The 16,721-nt window shown below is 36.5% G+C and overlaps 2 protein-coding genes across 4 annotated transcripts; one reads left to right on the forward strand and one right to left on the reverse strand.

The window, feature by feature from the left end:
- Positions 1 to 584: 584 nt before the first annotated feature.
- On the forward strand, positions 585 to 2,781 carry LOC116146549 (transcription factor MYBC1-like). 3 transcript variants are annotated; one of them, XM_031431964.1, is made up of 2 exons: positions 585 to 1,832; positions 2,146 to 2,781. In XM_031431964.1, the coding sequence occupies exon 1, from the start codon at positions 889 to 891 to the stop codon at positions 1,825 to 1,827; it is 939 nt and encodes a 312-aa protein (XP_031287824.1). In that variant the 5' UTR covers positions 585 to 888; the 3' UTR covers positions 1,828 to 1,832; positions 2,146 to 2,781. The 3 variants fall into 3 exon arrangements, with proteins under 3 accessions (XP_031287824.1, XP_031287825.1, XP_031287827.1); XM_031431965.1 differs by having other exon boundaries at positions 2,353 to 2,781; XM_031431967.1 differs by having other exon boundaries at positions 2,423 to 2,781.
- Positions 2,782 to 5,759: 2,978 nt separating this feature from the next.
- Positions 5,760 to 12,221, reverse strand: LOC116146535 (R3H domain-containing protein 1). Its single transcript, XM_031431946.1, has 4 exons — positions 11,851 to 12,221; positions 7,873 to 8,497; positions 7,008 to 7,290; positions 5,760 to 6,042 (listed from the first exon to the last, which is right to left on the reverse strand). Exons 1-4 carry the CDS (start codon positions 11,954 to 11,956, stop codon positions 5,992 to 5,994), a joined length of 1,065 nt encoding a protein of 354 aa, XP_031287806.1. The 5' UTR covers positions 11,957 to 12,221; the 3' UTR covers positions 5,760 to 5,991.
- Between the last annotated feature and the right edge of the window lie 4,500 nt (positions 12,222 to 16,721).

Below are 16,721 nucleotides of genomic sequence, written 5' to 3' on the forward strand. Positions count from 1 at the left end.
ATAACATAAACAAAATCTGAAAAATCTTGGGCAACACTCACTCTCAAGCATAAGACCCCCAAATCCCGGACTTTAATCAATAATTACGGTAACGTTATCTATTTTCTAATTAAACTGAAGAGATATTGAAATCGTAATATCGTATTTTGAAATACGGTGACGTATTCAACTTATTCCCATAACCGATCTCATAATTAACACTAATAATAAAGTAGCATTTGTCTTAATCTTAATAGTTGAGACTGAGAGAGAGCCTTCACCATCACCAATATTTTTTCAAATTTTCAATCCAACAGTTACCTAATTTCATCATGTTATTTACATTTAATCTTTTAATTTCATACATTTAAATTTCACATTAGGTTATATTAAAATTGAAGAATCTTTACGTTAACATTATTATATAATGTTAATTATGTTATTGTTTTAATCTTGATTAATGATTAAATTGGTATCTCTTTAGTCAACTAATCCAGTGGTTGGAAATGGGAACCGGGAACGTTGCCGCTCAAGTGAGATAGTAAAATACTGTGATCTGGTAACGGTAACGTCGAACCGCAGCATTTTCTCCATAAAAATCATAAGAAAAAGCATCAACAACAGCAACAGTAGCCCACAATAAAAGCCGAAAAGAAGAATACAAGATCCACCTCGAACCTCTCTCCACTTCCCTCCACCCAAACTTTTTTCACCACCACCACGACGGCCATAACCGTTGCCACCACCACCACCACTGTCTCCTTCTCTATCTCGAACAACAACTTTCCAATCTTTTTATCATCACCCCCTCTTTTTTATCATTGAATTCGTTAACCCAATAACAACCGCATATAACATCTCACACCAATCAATCACTTGACTTTTAACAAGTGGCAGTTTTGTAAAATAATGAGGGAGGAAGACTCGAATTGGTTCTCGAGATGGGAAGAAGAGCTCCCTTCTCCTGAAGAACTCATGCCTCTTTCTCAAACCCTAATCACTCCTGGTCTGGCTTATGCTTTCGATATTCGAAACCCCATCAATAATAATAATATTAATACTTCGCCCAATCACGTCTCACAGCCGTCGCAGCAGCCGTCGCAGCAAGTCACTCCTCCGCCCGGCGGGAACAACCCTATGGCGCCGTCTCCCCCTGAATTCGCGGCTGAGAATTCGGCGGAGTTGGGGTCCGGTGCCGGCAGCGATGAGCCCGCCAGAACCCTGAAGCGGCCCAGGCTGGTGTGGACCCCACAGCTGCATAAACGATTTGTGGATGCTGTGGCCCACTTGGGGATCAAGAATGCTGTGCCCAAGACTATAATGCAACTAATGAGTGTTGATGGGTTAACGAGAGAGAACGTCGCCAGTCATTTGCAAAAATACCGCCTTTATTTGAAAAGAATGCAAGGGTTATCCGGTGGTGGTAACGGTGCTGGAGGTGTTAACGGTGCTGGAGGCGGAGCTGCTGGGTTAGCTGCCTCGGCTGATCCGGCCACTGACCATTTGTTTGCCAGCTCACCGGTTCCTCCGCATTTCTTGCATCCGGGTCGGGGTAATTCGGAACATTTCTTGCCTTATGTTCCTGTGGCTGCACTGCAGCATCACCAGCAGCAGATGGCGGCAGTTGCTGCGGTGACTAATCCACATTATCATAGGCAAATGGGTCATTTTGGGTCGCCACCAAATGGGCAATTCGAGCATCCGTTTCTTGCTAGACAACCGGCTCAGCAACCGGTTCATAGGATAGGGGCACCGGTTCATAATTCGGTACCGGGTTATGTGGAGGATTTAGAGTCAGCTAATGGAGGAAGGAAGGTTCTCACTCTGTTTCCTACTGGGGATGATTGAATTGGGTAATTGATTCAACTTGCTTTCGTTTTTCCTTTTCAGAGTTTTGTTCTTCTGGGTCGTTGTGTAGTTGGAGTTTGGTGGTTAGTATTGTTGTTAGTAGTTGTTGGTACTAATCTTGGTGGTAGTCAGTAGTATTGAGGGCTTAAATTGTCATCTGAATTGCATCTTCAGATCCAAAAACCTCTGTTGTTGTGGTTCTTTTGTTGATGGGGTATGTTGAGTTATCCTTTGTGAGTGACTAGTATTGTAGAGTAGTGTTCATTGTCTGTCCTTCAATTCTAAGGCTTCTACTTATGTAAATTAATTTGTTGGTAGGAGCCTGTTGTGTCTCCTGGTAGCTTCTGGTGAGGGATATTGATCGTGATGTCACTTTGAGCGTTAATAATGTTTCTAAGCTTGTCTATGGAAGCAGTTCTTGCAGTCTTGTGATATTTTTTCAGTCTGAGTTTCTTAGAGATGGCTTTATGCCACAGTAGTTGGCGGATCGGCTGCACTTTCTTACGTTTAGAGTCTTCTTATCAGGGACATAATTTTGATGGTATTGGTGGTGGGGTTTGCTGGAGCAACAAATTGACCAAATTTGAGCTTGCAGGTGAGGATAAATAATGCTCGCAGGTTCAATTTATGTTCTCTAGAAATCTAAAAATATGGGGGTTGCGATCCTTGGTTTCCACATTTGGCACTGAATTTCTCGGCAATATCCAAAAATCTCCTGTTTTAAGAGTTATCTTTTCTTTTTCTTAGTTCAGTGTTATGTAGAGGTGAGTTGTACTTTTTGTACATTGTGTGATTCCATAGAAGACTTTAGCTACCCTTGATGTAAGGGAATCATCAAACAATTCTGATGTTATTAGAATGCTAAATTTAATTTCATGCCCCATGGAACATTGAAGTATCTGAATCTTTCGAATTTCCTAGTATCCATATCTTTACTGTGCTGTTGTTATTGAATGACATTTTCTTGTGGAATGTAAAATAAGGCAATCGAAATAATCCTTATCCTTTAAAAGTATATTTGTGTGTTATCTTAAGGTCATGTCTTTATTAAACCATGTTCAGTCTTCTCCCTCGGTCATTTACAGCTCAAATGCTGCATGCAGTGCAAATATTAGTTGGAGTTGATTTCTGCTTAGTTCTCAATTAAGTTGTCAAACCAACTGGGTAAGAAGTAAAATCAAGAATATTAGTAGAGAATGGAGACACTATTTAGAGCTATTTTATTGAGCACTTTATTACCATTGTAATGCATTATAGTCGGTAGATTCACGCTCTCTTCCATATAGGATTAGGATCTGTTTTAGATTGGTTATTTTTGAGGATGCCGTATGAATAAAGCAAACAACTAATACTTGAATGCTCAACCTGGGACAGATAAACTTGGAAACTTAATGATATTTTGCTTTGGAGTGGATGTCTTAAGGTTCCAAATTTCAAAATATTCTCATTCCATTCTTTGAAACTTGCCTATGAAGGAAAATTAGTGAAACCGCATGAAACATAAATACATAAAGTTGCATAAACTCTTGGAAAATTTACCATCTTTTCCTTCTTATGGATTATAAAATTCTGCCGATGGATCTTGATTCACTTAATAATTTTTCTTAAATTAACCCTCAATTGAGTTTCTCATGATAGTGCATGTACCTTGCATTTCTGTCAAGATCTTCTTTATATTGTCAAATATCTTAAATCTCTAGAAAATCTAAGCCTCCTTACTGAGGGTTGATGAGTTATGTAGTCACTGATTGACCGGTAAGACTATTTGCTTGAAGCTTAAATCACCTATACAAGATATGAATATTACGAGATGATTTTATTGTGGATTGAGGATAATAATGGTAGCAGTATGGATATATGAGATCAAAGTGTTGTGTTGTGAAATAAGGGACTAATATTTTTCTGTCAAATTTATATCGATCTTGCAAAAGTAGAACTCTGGCTCCTTAGTTTAACACTTAACTAGATGATTATCCAGTCTCCTTAAACATTATTATCATACTGATGTTTATTGCTTCCCAATTTTTACCATGATTGTGTAGTAAAAACTTAGTTCTCCCTAGCCTTAAATGGTCATCTTCCTTTCAATTATTGGTGTTTGTATGTTGGCCCCTAACAGATGCTGTGCATTGTCCTTCAACTACAGGTGCATTTTTCTCTAGATGGATCTTATTTCAACAAACAGCATAATATTATCATAAAAAATTTATTTCAGCTTCCTGTAGCACCAATAAGTTTCTGGGTATCTTGCTCTCACTTATTGTGCTACTTACAACTTGACCCTTTTTGCCTAATTTAAACTTTTGTATTGTGCACTAGTTTTGATGAAATCTGGCAGGAAAGTAATCTATTTATTTAGTAGTAATGCTAATATATTGCTGACAATTCAAACTAAAAAGAAGAAGAATATTGGATTGGAAAGTAGTTCAGTGGGTTCAGAGTACTTTTAATTTAATCATAGCATGTGAGAGATATTGGTTGGGTTATTAATTAACTAAATTGAAGCACGCTGATAGCTGAGTGCAATTTTTTATGGGACGTTGAAAATTATAAGTTCATTTAGCATTAGGTTGAAGCATAAACGTGGGCACATGGGCTAGCTAGCAATGGCACCGGCAGGCACACAGAACTGACACAGACACACTGCACACTGACCAACCCAGCTGTTGTTTCCAGCCAGTTCTTCGACTTCATAAAATATTTTATAAACACCCCCACTTCCTCAATGTTTAATTGGATGATAACCGAGCTTCTCTTTTTAGCTTTTTAGCTTGCTTTGTTTGGTAAACTTTTAACTTTCTAGTGGAGGGACAGACTCACAGACGTTTCCTCTATTTTCCTATTTTCGAATGCAAGTGAATGAAAATTGTATAAAGCACTGGCCACTGAAGGCTGAAGCCCATTTAAGGAGATGCAAATGCAAAGCAAATCCCCCACCCCGAAAAGAAAAAAAAAAAAAAAAAAATGAAATGGGTGAACTTAGGAGTTATTTAATATAGAGTAGATGATTGAAATTTTGTCAGGTTGTCTATATGGGGTGTATTTCTGCTTCCTAGAAATCCCTCTGCGGTTGTCTTCATGGGATTGCCCAACAAAAAGAAACTTCATATTTGAATATTATTGGAAATATTGGGAATGTTTTCTTGATTATTTACATTCCCTTCAATTTGTCTCTCCTTCTATGAAGTAACCAGAAGCAGTTATTGTCATCTATCTGTCTCTTGGAACCTGTAATTTCATAACTTTTTCCTAAGTAAATACCATTTTCAATTGACTTGAAATTTCAACAGCGATGCATTTATTCCAGAATTTTCTTTTAGGATTGATTGGTCTTTTTCATCTTATCTCCATGGATTGGATTCGAACCCAAATCCACTCGAAGTACCACCACTAGCAAATCAACACGACCTGGATTGTATTTTCAACACGAGAAACAAACAAATTAAATAGTTATTATTATAATATATTGAATATTAGCTCACCACTGGCTGGATGATCTGATAGACTATATAAGATCTTTACATAAATTAATTCATATTTGTTAATTGGAACAGTCAGCCATATTATAGCCTTTCTTAAAGGGTTGGACAGTTCAGATATCAGATTAATAATGAACCTGCAGGTAAAGAGGTATGTATCAATCAATTTAAATACTTTATGAAACTCATTAAAAATTCATAGTGATTAAATCATGATGAACTCATAGCTGTCAATGATGTCTTTATAACCCCGTTATCCAAACTTTAATACAAAGTTCCATGTGACTCCATTGCATATTTTAATTGTCAACCAATTTTATATTTAACTGAGTCACTTTGGCAGTAAGTAACTCTTCTAGGCAATTGCTGGGCTAAAGCATTGAGCCATGAGCTCCACAAACAAAAACTATAGCCTTTGAGTTTAGCAGCCCCATGATATGAAGAATCATCAAATAAGTTTTGTAAGGGAAGCACTAGAAAAGAAAAGGAAGGTTGGAAAATGACTAGTTTACAGTCCTTGCTAATATTAAAATCCACAGAAACAGAGAAGGAATTACTAGAGAAACTGGAAACAAAGGTCTATAAGGGTAATGTCTTTGGAAAATGAAACTACAAACAGCAAGTCCTAAAAGGTATAGAGAAATCTGCATATGAATCTGTGATACATTCATCCCTGACCTAACTGTCAATGGTTTTGGGTGTAATCAAAGCTCAGAGGTTGCTGACAGAATGGAGCCTGCAGAAGGAAAAAAAAAAAATGTAAATCAGATGTGAAACGACAGAAAAACATAGTTATAAGAATTTGCAGTTATGCACGGCATATAACACCCTATTCCTGGGAAAATGACCGCCCCAAATAACTAGAAGAAACTTCCAAACATTTTAAAGCACTGATATAGAGCAAAGTTCCTTGAGCCTTGTGCTAGAAGCACGTATACTTCAATGGCTACTGCCAAGAGCAAAATCCTTGGATTGAATAGCATGGTTTAAGTCTCTAATTAACCTCAACCCCACTAAAACAAAAACAGTTTAAAAATGTGCTGATAAACAATTAATTTCATCAAACAAAAGAGAGAATTCATACCACAAAGCATCAACTTAAAATAGACATTCATGAAGGTCTATTGGCAAACCTATAGACTAGTCATCAAAATATTTCAACACCATTCACTATTATCTAGACAAAACAAACTTAACCCTTTAGAAGAAAGAAGTTCAAGGATAAAGAAGAATGTTTGTGGCAGGAAAGATATTGAGCACCCGGTAATGTTAACTATTCAGAAACAAAGGCAAAGAAAGTGAAGAACAAATTAAGTGCTGGTCAAAGGCCATGTACTTGTATGTTCCAGACCAAACCACTAATACAATTTAAGGGCCAGATACTCCCAAATTCAATGTTAGACGCAATGTAGGTAAATTACTAGAGAAGCAAAATCAAAGAAAAAACTTGGAAGTCGCCCATATAGAACACATGCTGTAAATCATATAAAAACAGATATTAGAACTCACAACACATCATGTAACGTGTAACCACCAAGAGGATGGGCCTAATCTTAAAACCCAACCAATAACAAAAAGGAAAAAATTATCAACAGAGGACCCATTGCAACTACGGCATTCCTTAAATTATTCTCTTTCATAAAGGTAAAAGCAAATCATTTTTCAATTGAATCAAGAGTACAAAAAATAACTGCATCCTACCTGAAAAACAGCATGTCTAAACTGTTCATATGAATTTGCATACATCATTGCAGCACTGGGCCATTGTACATATGCAGCTTCCATAGACGTATGTTGTCCAGGCGCACAATAGGGGCTCATAATAGGGTTTGCTGGAGCCCTATGGTTGAGGGAAGCTTGAGTCCTAGGGATCTGACCCACTTGGGGAAAACCAGTGTCATACTGTACGAATGGAAGTTGAACTTTCTGCATATTGAAGGGCGCCAAGCCAAAGCCCTGATTAGTTGGAAGGCTCCTAACATACCTGCATCAATTCATAAAGTAATGCAGCTTGATCCAACTAGGAAATCTATTCATTTTGTACCATGCCAATGAAAAATCAAGAAAATGAAGAATGAAACCAACAATATCCTATGCCTAGCATACAAAAAAATTTTATTGCCCCATTTCCTAGTGGAATTTAAGATAGAAAAGGGGGGCAAATGACTAGCACACTAGTCAATACAAGAATCACAACACCATACCCGGTCACAAATCATACAAAGTATGTCCAGCCAAGTTGCACAGCTAGTGATCATTCATGATAAAAATCACATCTCAAAGTTACCCTCGAAAGAGTTATCAAAACAAATATATATATACCCACTATAACAAGGGCATTAATGAAACCAAGGTCTCTACTTTTTTACTTAAATTTGGGCATCCATATATGCTTTTCAAGGTATCTCATAAAAAAAGATGGCAACGAGGTCTAGTGCCAGGAATGGTGTTTCATATGCAAGTTTGTCAGCATGAACAAAACAAATGGCAACCCTGCTGCAAAGCTATCAAGTATCAACCACTAGAATAGCTTCACAATCCCAAAACATGAAAAGATAAAACCTACCTATCATAACTCCGATCATAATCAGGATCAGTACGATCCTTCTCCCTATCTCTGAAAATAGCAACTCGAGAAGAATTACCATCTCTGATGTTAACAATCTTTTCTGTATCAATAACAGAATTCCTGCTACTTTCATTCTCATCTCTGCTCAAGCTTATACCTCTCCCATCATTAGGGACCTGAGACAAAGTATCCTCTGAGTCAGGACTGCCAGGATTACTAAATATGCGGGCACGTGCCCTGTCATACTCCTCCTTCCTCTCTTCAACACTTCTGACAGTACTTCGTTTGACCCCAAATTCATTAGCTTCATTAATGGATCCTCTATTGGGCCTAGGCCTAATGACAATTTTAATCTGATCAAGCTTACCACTTTCTTCAGACTGTTTAGCAGGAATTTCAGATAATCGAACAGCTGGATATTTGCTTTCTGCTGTTTTCCTCACCACAATTCTACTACCCAACCCATCTAAGCCATTCTCCTGGACCATAGTTACCAGCCCATAGTGTTGAGAAACACGGTGTGCAGCTAGTCGAAGATAAGAAGTAGGAAAATGCTGGAACTCGAAATGCTGCTGATCAGGATTTTGCAAAAATCTCTGGATATCAAGTTCCATCCGCAGAACTGCTCAGAAGAGAAAATCAGAAAATAGATGGTTAACTCTTGCAGTTACAAAGAAAAATCCACATAAATATACAATTATGGAAGCAACTGGAAGGAGCTTCTAGAAAGTAAGTACCATGATATACAAAGCATACAAAAACAGATAACATACCACAGATTTTAGAAAAAGTACAGACTCATTGAGTGACATAATGTCATCACCTATAACCCTAAAATCTATAAAAACAAAAATAAAAAATTGTTTAATGCCACATTTAACAGGACTCACTTTCAATTGTGCATATCATCCTTAGTTGCAACGAGAGGATAAAAATAAGCATAGCACTAACGAATGCATACATTTTACAGCAGATGGAAAATAAGAGACAAAACAGTTTGGGCTTCCACCAGCAGTAAAAAGTCTAGTAATGAGATAAGTTAATTGCCAAAAACCAAACTATAATCAAGTTCTTAGTAAAGTGATGAGACACCTGGTGTATTAGTCTATAAAATAGAAGGGAAGGGGGTCAGTAGAGGAGTATGGGTAAAAAGGGCAGAAAACTAGTGAGGTGGCGAGTGTTAAAGAGTGGAATTTAGGTGAGACAGATGGCATTGTGAGAGTGGAGAGGGTGAGGAATTCGGTTATGAGAAAAAGGTGTTAGGGAATAAAAGGCAAGGACAAGGGATTTGTAGGCTCTCATTCTAGAAAAAGGTTAAGGTTGGGAAAGGGACGCGGTTGACCCTCATAGTTCAGTCTTTATCTTATTTTTTCGCCGTTGTCTTTATCTTTATTTTTTGCTGTTTAGTTTCTGGAATCATTTTGTGTTTTGGTTGCTGGTTTGACGATAAAACATGGACCTTCTGAATGTAGTGTTCTAATCTTGATATCAATATATACAGTTTACTTCATTTTATTACTTGTGACTGTTGAGTCTGTGTAGTTGGTGTGTGAGAAAGGCAGTTTGTGTGTTGCTGGTGTGTGAGAACAGGATCGGTGTTCTATCAAATGGTATCAGAACATGATCCTGTGCCTACGTGGCAGCACACACGTGGCAAGCTGACCTTGGGTCAGGGCTGCTACCCCAAGAAAGGGCATGGAAGCCCAAGGGAAAGGGGATCCGCGTAATCAATCAAGGGGTAAAGAGGCCGACGTGGACGTTGGTTGCGGAAGCGTGGTGGAATGTTAGGATCCCACATTGGAAGGGAAAGGGGTGGGCATTTGGATTTTAAGAGCTTGGACACCCTCCCTTAGCAAGCTAGTTTTCCAAGGAAAGTTCTACTTAAGCCCATGAAAGACCCATGGCCCAGCCCAATTGTTGAATTATTGGAGTGCGTTCCTATCATAAAGCAACCATTTCAATTGATACCAAAGCAAATCCAACAAAAAACTTAAACTTAGTGAATTGCATATAATTGAATTTAATTCTAACTTTCTATCTATGTAATTCTACACTTCTTGACATTGTCCACAGATCTTTAGATTTTATGCCTAGTATAAAAGAAACAATAAACACAAGCAAGTTGTGCTTTCCTTGACAGAACAAGGGCTAGCTTTAATATTGTCTGTCCAAGGGCAGAGTTAACATGGAATTCTTAAGTATTGGACATGTAAACACAGGAAAATGGGAGATTAAATTTATTATAATAAACATATATAAAATGAAAACAATAAAAAAGAGCAAAAAGTTTGTTCTTCCACCATGACAGTGGAATCAACCTCAGGTTCAGTGAAAGAATTGAATTTCATTCTTAGCTTCAATGAGAGTACTCTTTAGATTAAAATTAATTGTCTAGAATGAAAAAGTACAATGATAACAGGATTTATACCTAAAAGAAATTATGAGGGGGATTAATTGGAGGTGCAAATGAGCTGAATTAAACAAATACTCAAGCTTGAACAAAGATTTTGAGCTCAAGTCCAATCAAGCTTCAAAATTAATGGTCAGGTCTGTTTCAAAAGCATTTAGAAAAGCTTGAATTTGGATCAATAGGACTCCATGCCAATTAGAGCTTGATCTAAATTTATATTTGAACTCAACACTAAGCACGAGTAACAACTTCAATAGCTTAATCATGACAACTGAGTGAATAAAATATTATATATAATGAGTATAATGTAAAATTTTCATAGACATAGAGAAATCAAAACATACACATTCAAGTTTGAGTTTAAAAGTCTTTCATTAACCTAGCTGTTCAGGAAACATTTAAGAATAGTTCTTTAATCATCAATACCTTCGCCAGAAACACTATAACTGTACATAGAATAGGTCCAAAATAATTACCTAAAAAAGTACACAAACAGGAGGCCTTACAAACTACAATGGAAAAAAATTTAGATCTTATTAGTACGAGCTTCTTTCCCATCTAAGCTAAAGGAGGTACATTCAAACGTACTAATCTCTTAGCTAAACAATGATATTTAAATAATAAAAAAGGTTACACGGCAGACACCTATTAATATCTTCAACTTAGAAACCGTGTACCAAAATAATGGCCATCAATACTATTAAGATTCAAAAAGTAAACAACAAGAGTTTAATAGGTCAATTCCAAACCAAATTCAACTTAACAAGCACCAATCCAAGACATCTTTTTCTTATATCCATAAACCCAACTTCTCCTAAGAGTAAACTGTGTTCGAAACTAGAAACTCATCGATCTACTGCCACGATAGTCCCAAAGTGTTTTGAACCCCTAAACTTTGGTTGAGAAATAAAGTTCTAAACTACTCAAACCCCAACACCAGGGGTTACTCCATCATTAAAACTAATTGCGGATTCAGATTACAGAAGCAATACATATCAGATCCTTGGTACCTTTGGAACAATAATTAAAAAGTAATAGCAGGATTCAAAATAGCCTGTGGATATTAATGAGAAAGCAGGATATAAAACTTCATTCTAAACTGTCAGTACTTTGACCCCACCAAAAAGGCATAAGAAATCACTTAATCGGGGTCATTCCATCCCAACTCAATCAATTCAGCCGAATTTTTTCATCCAATTGATGCACAATTTGGGAGATAACATCAACAAAAATTGATAATAAAAAAAAATATAATCTTGATTTTTTCCTTTTATATTTCCCTCAATTTTCCCGGTAACCAAACAAAAAATAACTCCCAAAACAAAACCCAGATCTGAGAAAAACCCAATTCTCAGATAACAAATCTCGAAATAAGAAAATCAGCAAAACCATAACCCTAATCCAATCCAATTGAAAAAGACCCACCAATCTCACAAAACCCTAAAATCCAAAAGCACAATCTTGCATCCACCAATCTCAACAACACAACCAAAACAATCAAACCCATTAACAGAATTAGGATTTTATATATGGGAATTGGAAGAGAAAAAGACAAGGGTACTAACTGGTGAGTCGATGACGAGGGTTCTGAAGAGCCTCAACCAAAAAGGGATCCACCATTGACTCTTTATCATTGACAACTGTTGTCGTGGGTGTTGCCGTGGAATCCATGAATAGCTTCTTCTCTATCTCTCTCTCTTGAACTAACTAGGTTTTCTTCCCCTTTAATCTTCTTCTCAAAATCTCTTATCTAATTCCCTCGTAAGAGAAAAAAGAATCAAGAAGAAGAAGAAGCGGGTGTCTTCGTTTTGGGCATTAGATTAGAAAACAAGAGAAGAGAAGAGAAGAGAAGAGGGAAGGAAGGGGTCGCTTTGACTTGTTTGGTTTTGTTAATTTGTTATCCTTCTCACCAGAGGAGAAAGAAAAGGAAAGAATAAAGATGACAAGTTTAGGATTTTATTTATTTTGTCTCAAGATTTAGTCAATGTGAAAGGACGAAAAGTCCAACCGCAATATCTCTTTGCTTGGATGGCTTGGCTGCCTCTGCCTCACCCTCACCCTCTACTGCATTATCACCCTCCTTTTTTTTTCCACGACATTGGAAGAGTCAAATTTCTGTTACCGTATCCGGTAGTTGACACGTTTTCTCTTCTACCCATTTTTACTAAATTAATTATTAATATTATTGAATTGTTTTTCTTATGTTCTATATAATATTTTTGGACAAGTATGATGTTTGGGCCATTGGTTTAATTATTTTTTCTTATTCTATTAAATACTATTTCAACAATACAAATTTGTTTCTCTATTCTGAAAATACTATTATATTTTATTTAACTATTTAAAACCCCTAAATTTATTAATTTAACTAAACACCCCCTGAAAAAAGTTTAAAAATTAACAAAAACACCCCCATCAACCTACATTTACCAGATTTCGGCCACCACTGCCGGAAGATGACCAAAATATGGTATAATGATGCACTATCGGCTGAATCTAGCTGGTAGTACGCTGATCTATCATTTACCAACCAGACACACTGTGGATCTAGCTAGAAAAGGCCAGATTTACGGCCAAAGATCTGGTCGTTGATGACCAGATCTTTGGTTGTAGCTGGTCTTTAATGATGGCCAAGACATGGCCATCGTTGATGACCAAACACGGCCAGATCTGGCCGTAGATTTTACCTTTTCCTACCAAATCTACAGTGGATTTGGCTAGAAAAGACCATCTCAGTGCACAATCGACTAGATCTAGCCGATCGTGCACCATAATGCCAGATTCTGACGATGGTGGCCGGAATCTGGCAACTGTGTGTGGTGGGGGTGTTTTTGTGATTTTACAATTTTTTTTTATATATTGGGGTGTTAAGTTAAATTAGCAAACTTATGGGGGTTTTTTTATTAATTTTTAAATTCTACCTCGTAATAATCACCCAACTCTACTTACCAATAATATTTCAAAAATACTACTCAAAATAATAAAACAAACACACCCATATAATAAGTACGATATAATATTAACTTGGTTTGAGAATGACTTTGAGCGGCCGACTCTCGTTAAATCCATCATGGCCTTTTTATCCTTAGGGGTCGTTTGGATCAGGGGTAAATAAGTTATTGGGGGTAATCTTCATTTATTTTGCAAGATTTCTGTGTTTAGTTTGCAAGTAATAAAATATTATGGTAATTTTTTATTGCAAATAACATTTACTGTTGGGAATGTGGAGGGTAATCTTATTACCTTGTTAGGGGGTGTTATTAAAATATTACCAGAGGAATCTGATTTTTCTACCCATTTTGCCCTTAATTAAAAATCATTTCAGACACAATTTCTCTCAAATGTCTACCAAATAACAACTAGCTCAACCCCCCTACATTTGAGAAATTAGCACCCCAGCCACAAGAAAGTTTAAAAGTTAACAAAACACCCCTAGCCACCCAAGACCACCGTCGGTCGTGACTTACCACCACCGACCGACAGTATCAATCGTCGTAATGGTGCATGACGGGCGGGATCTGGCTGTTCGTGCGCTAATAAGGCTTTTTCCAGAGATCTAGCGTTTCTATAGTCATTTCACAGCCAAAGATGTGGCCGTGTAATGACCACAGATCTAGCCGTGAAAAGGCCAGATCTTTGGTCGTGAAATGGCACGGCCAGATCTGTGGTTATTTCACAGCCACATCTTTGGTTGTGAAATGGCCATAGATTTGGCCATTTTCCAGCCATGGATTTGTGATCCATGGCCATTTCTGGCTTTGCCAGCGCATAGCTAGCCATATACGGCCAGTCGTGCATCATTCCATCGACTATTGGTGGCGATCGGCGGTGGTGGCTGGCTGCCGACAATGGCTTGGGGTGAGTGGGGGTGATTTTGCCACAAATTAAAATTTTATATGGCTAGGGTGTTTTAGCAAAATTTCAAATATATGGGGTTAAAAGAAATGATTCAAAAAATAATAATAATAAATACTATTATATTAATATTTAAAAAGGAGGGCGATTTAGTAATCTATATAACATAACCACCCATTTATCTTTCCAACCAAACATATTATTCATCAATTTATTCGAACCAACCAAACACATTTTCTAAACAATCCTAATAATCTTTAAGGTGATCTTTCTTTCTGTTAATATAATATACCACTCCAATAAAACATTATATGATTTAAACACCTTATGGTACTCTCTCACTTCCACCTACGGTTTTGCAAAATTTCTCGTGCAAATATATGGATTGGGATCAGATTGCTCAGCCTTGTCCAAAGGTGAAAGACGCACACGAGACGACTTCTCCTGCAACTGCCATTAATGGAAATTCAAAAGGTTTTGAAAAGTCTAAAACTGAAAGAAAGGAGGTCGGAAGAAAAAGCAAAAATGATGGAAGACCTCTGATACTGTGACAAAAGGGTTTTAGGACTTGGGACTTGCAGAGGAAGAGACGAGAGAGAAAGAGGAGGGAAGAAGATAAGGGAGGGTAAGGCTTTGGGACAGAGGAGGTAGAGGGCCATAGCGTGTGTCCCTGAAGTGAAAAAATGACACATGAATGTCGTAGTAAGATAGATCACCACAAGAAGTTCATTAGTAACGTCAGCTCACTTCAGTAGGAAAAGCAAAATCCATTCTCATTCCTAGGTCTAGTAAGCTTGTCAGAAGGAAGGACATTGAGCAAGTGGGGATGGGAATGCCCTCTCTCCAATTATTCCTATCTTTGTTAAGCCAAAACTCGATATGTCAATGCCTGCGATTCATTGTGTAAAATACCAAATACACGTTGTGAAACCACCCGCTTCTCAAATATCATAGTTATATCTAAGGATGATTGGTTCAGGGTACCTTGCATTTTTTTAAGGAACCAGAACTAGAACTGGCCAGTTCTAATTCCTAGAAATCTGGAACCAGAACCTAAAACATAGGTTTTGATTTTAGTTTCGAGTACCCAGGTTACTTTTAATTATCCCATACTTTAAAAAAATGACAAATACACCCTAAAATTTTACAAATACGCCCCCAATAGTTTACAAAAATTATAATTCAGTCCCGATTCCTACTCCGGTACCTGGATCTCGATTCTGATTCCGATTTTGATTCCCGGTTCTAGCACTACAGGAACTGGAACTGGACCTAGGAATTCCTAGTTCCAATTTTCCAGAACTGGAACCGAAACCTAATGGGGCTGGTTCCGATTCTATCCTTTACCCATGCTTACCCCTAGTTATATCTTAAGAATTTGGTTTTGCGTTTAAACTTGAGTCAATTATGTTGACATGAAGTATTTTTTTAATAATTTTATTTTTACAAGAATTATTATAAACATGTTAATTATAATGGATAAACTAGAAAAAGATAGTATTATTCAAACCATATGAAAACATAAGTAATTAATTCTCATGTGTTGAAGTATTTAATAGGGACGTTATGGACAATGTTTTATCAAATTATAAGAAAACTAGATGAAAAGCCCGCATGTTGCGCGGGTATGTTTATATATTTTTTATATTATTATTGTTTTTTTTTTTTGTGTTTTAAATATATATTTTCTGTGTTGAAGTTTATTTTATATTGAATTTATAATTAAAAAATCAATAAGTAAAATATCCACAAATTTCACTCAAAGTCTATATCATGATGGTTCTTCTCAAATATGTCAACATTTGACATCTACAACCAAAGTTTAAAACTTCGTCAAGAAAAGCAAAAAAATTTGCAGGATAACTCATTGGATATTATTGATAAGTCTATAAATCAATCAGAGAAAGATAAACCTTGTTGAGAAATGTGAACTTTTAAGCAAGAGAATTACAGAGCCAAAGGAAAAAACTGATTTTGATTATTGAAAAGAAAAAATGAATTATTTTTATTATTATTATTTTAGAAATAAAAAAATTAAGAATGTTGAGAAGAGAACTCACATAGAAAGCAACAACTCCAATAGTATAATCTGAAGGCAACTTAATTGAAGCATTGAAGAAGCCATGAAGATAAAGGTCCCATGACACAAATTAGAATTGACCACCACATATAGCAAAAAAAACATGTGATGATAGCATCCTAAAAAAAGAGGATAATTGTAAAACCCACAAAACCCACAAATCAAACAACAAAATCAATCCAAAAATCAACAAAAAGAGATAGAACAAATACAATTAAAACTACATATCAATATTTGTTTTCCTTTGTCATCACTAAAACTGAATTCGTTTTATGTGTGTGATGATAAAATGAATGGTTCAGCAGCAGGTCTATAGTTATCCAAATTCATTATATAGCATATCAAATTAAAGCCATATCTTTCTAGTTTCTAAAGATTCAAACCTCTCATCAATTGGATTTTTATTGAGCAAGTTATGGTCAATTTACTATTGACTATTTAGTGGAAACCGAAATGTGTGCAATGATAAAAGGAATGGTTAAGAGGTGGGCTATAGTTATC

Source organism: Pistacia vera, unplaced genomic scaffold, assembly GCF_008641045.1.
Source record: "Pistacia vera cultivar Batoury unplaced genomic scaffold, PisVer_v2 Contig479, whole genome shotgun sequence".
Taxonomy (NCBI): Eukaryota; Viridiplantae; Streptophyta; class Magnoliopsida; order Sapindales; family Anacardiaceae; genus Pistacia; species Pistacia vera.

Excerpts from the sequence above, each read along its gene's own strand:
- LOC116146535 (XM_031431946.1), bottom strand. The coding sequence starts at position 11,956 with ATGGATTCCACGGCAACACCCACGACAACAGTTGTCAATGATAAAGAG. Across the intron at positions 8,498-11,850 it reads CCCTCGTCATCGACTCACCA|TTCTGCGGATGGAACTTGAT; the intron begins GTTAGTACCCTT and ends TCTTCTGAGCAG. Across the intron at positions 6,043-7,007 it reads TTAGACATGCTGTTTTTCAG|GCTCCATTCTGTCAGCAACC; the intron begins GTAGGATGCAGT and ends TTCCTTCTGCAG.
- LOC116146549 (XM_031431964.1), top strand. The coding sequence starts at position 889 with ATGAGGGAGGAAGACTCGAATTGGTTCTCGAGATGGGAAGAAGAGCTC.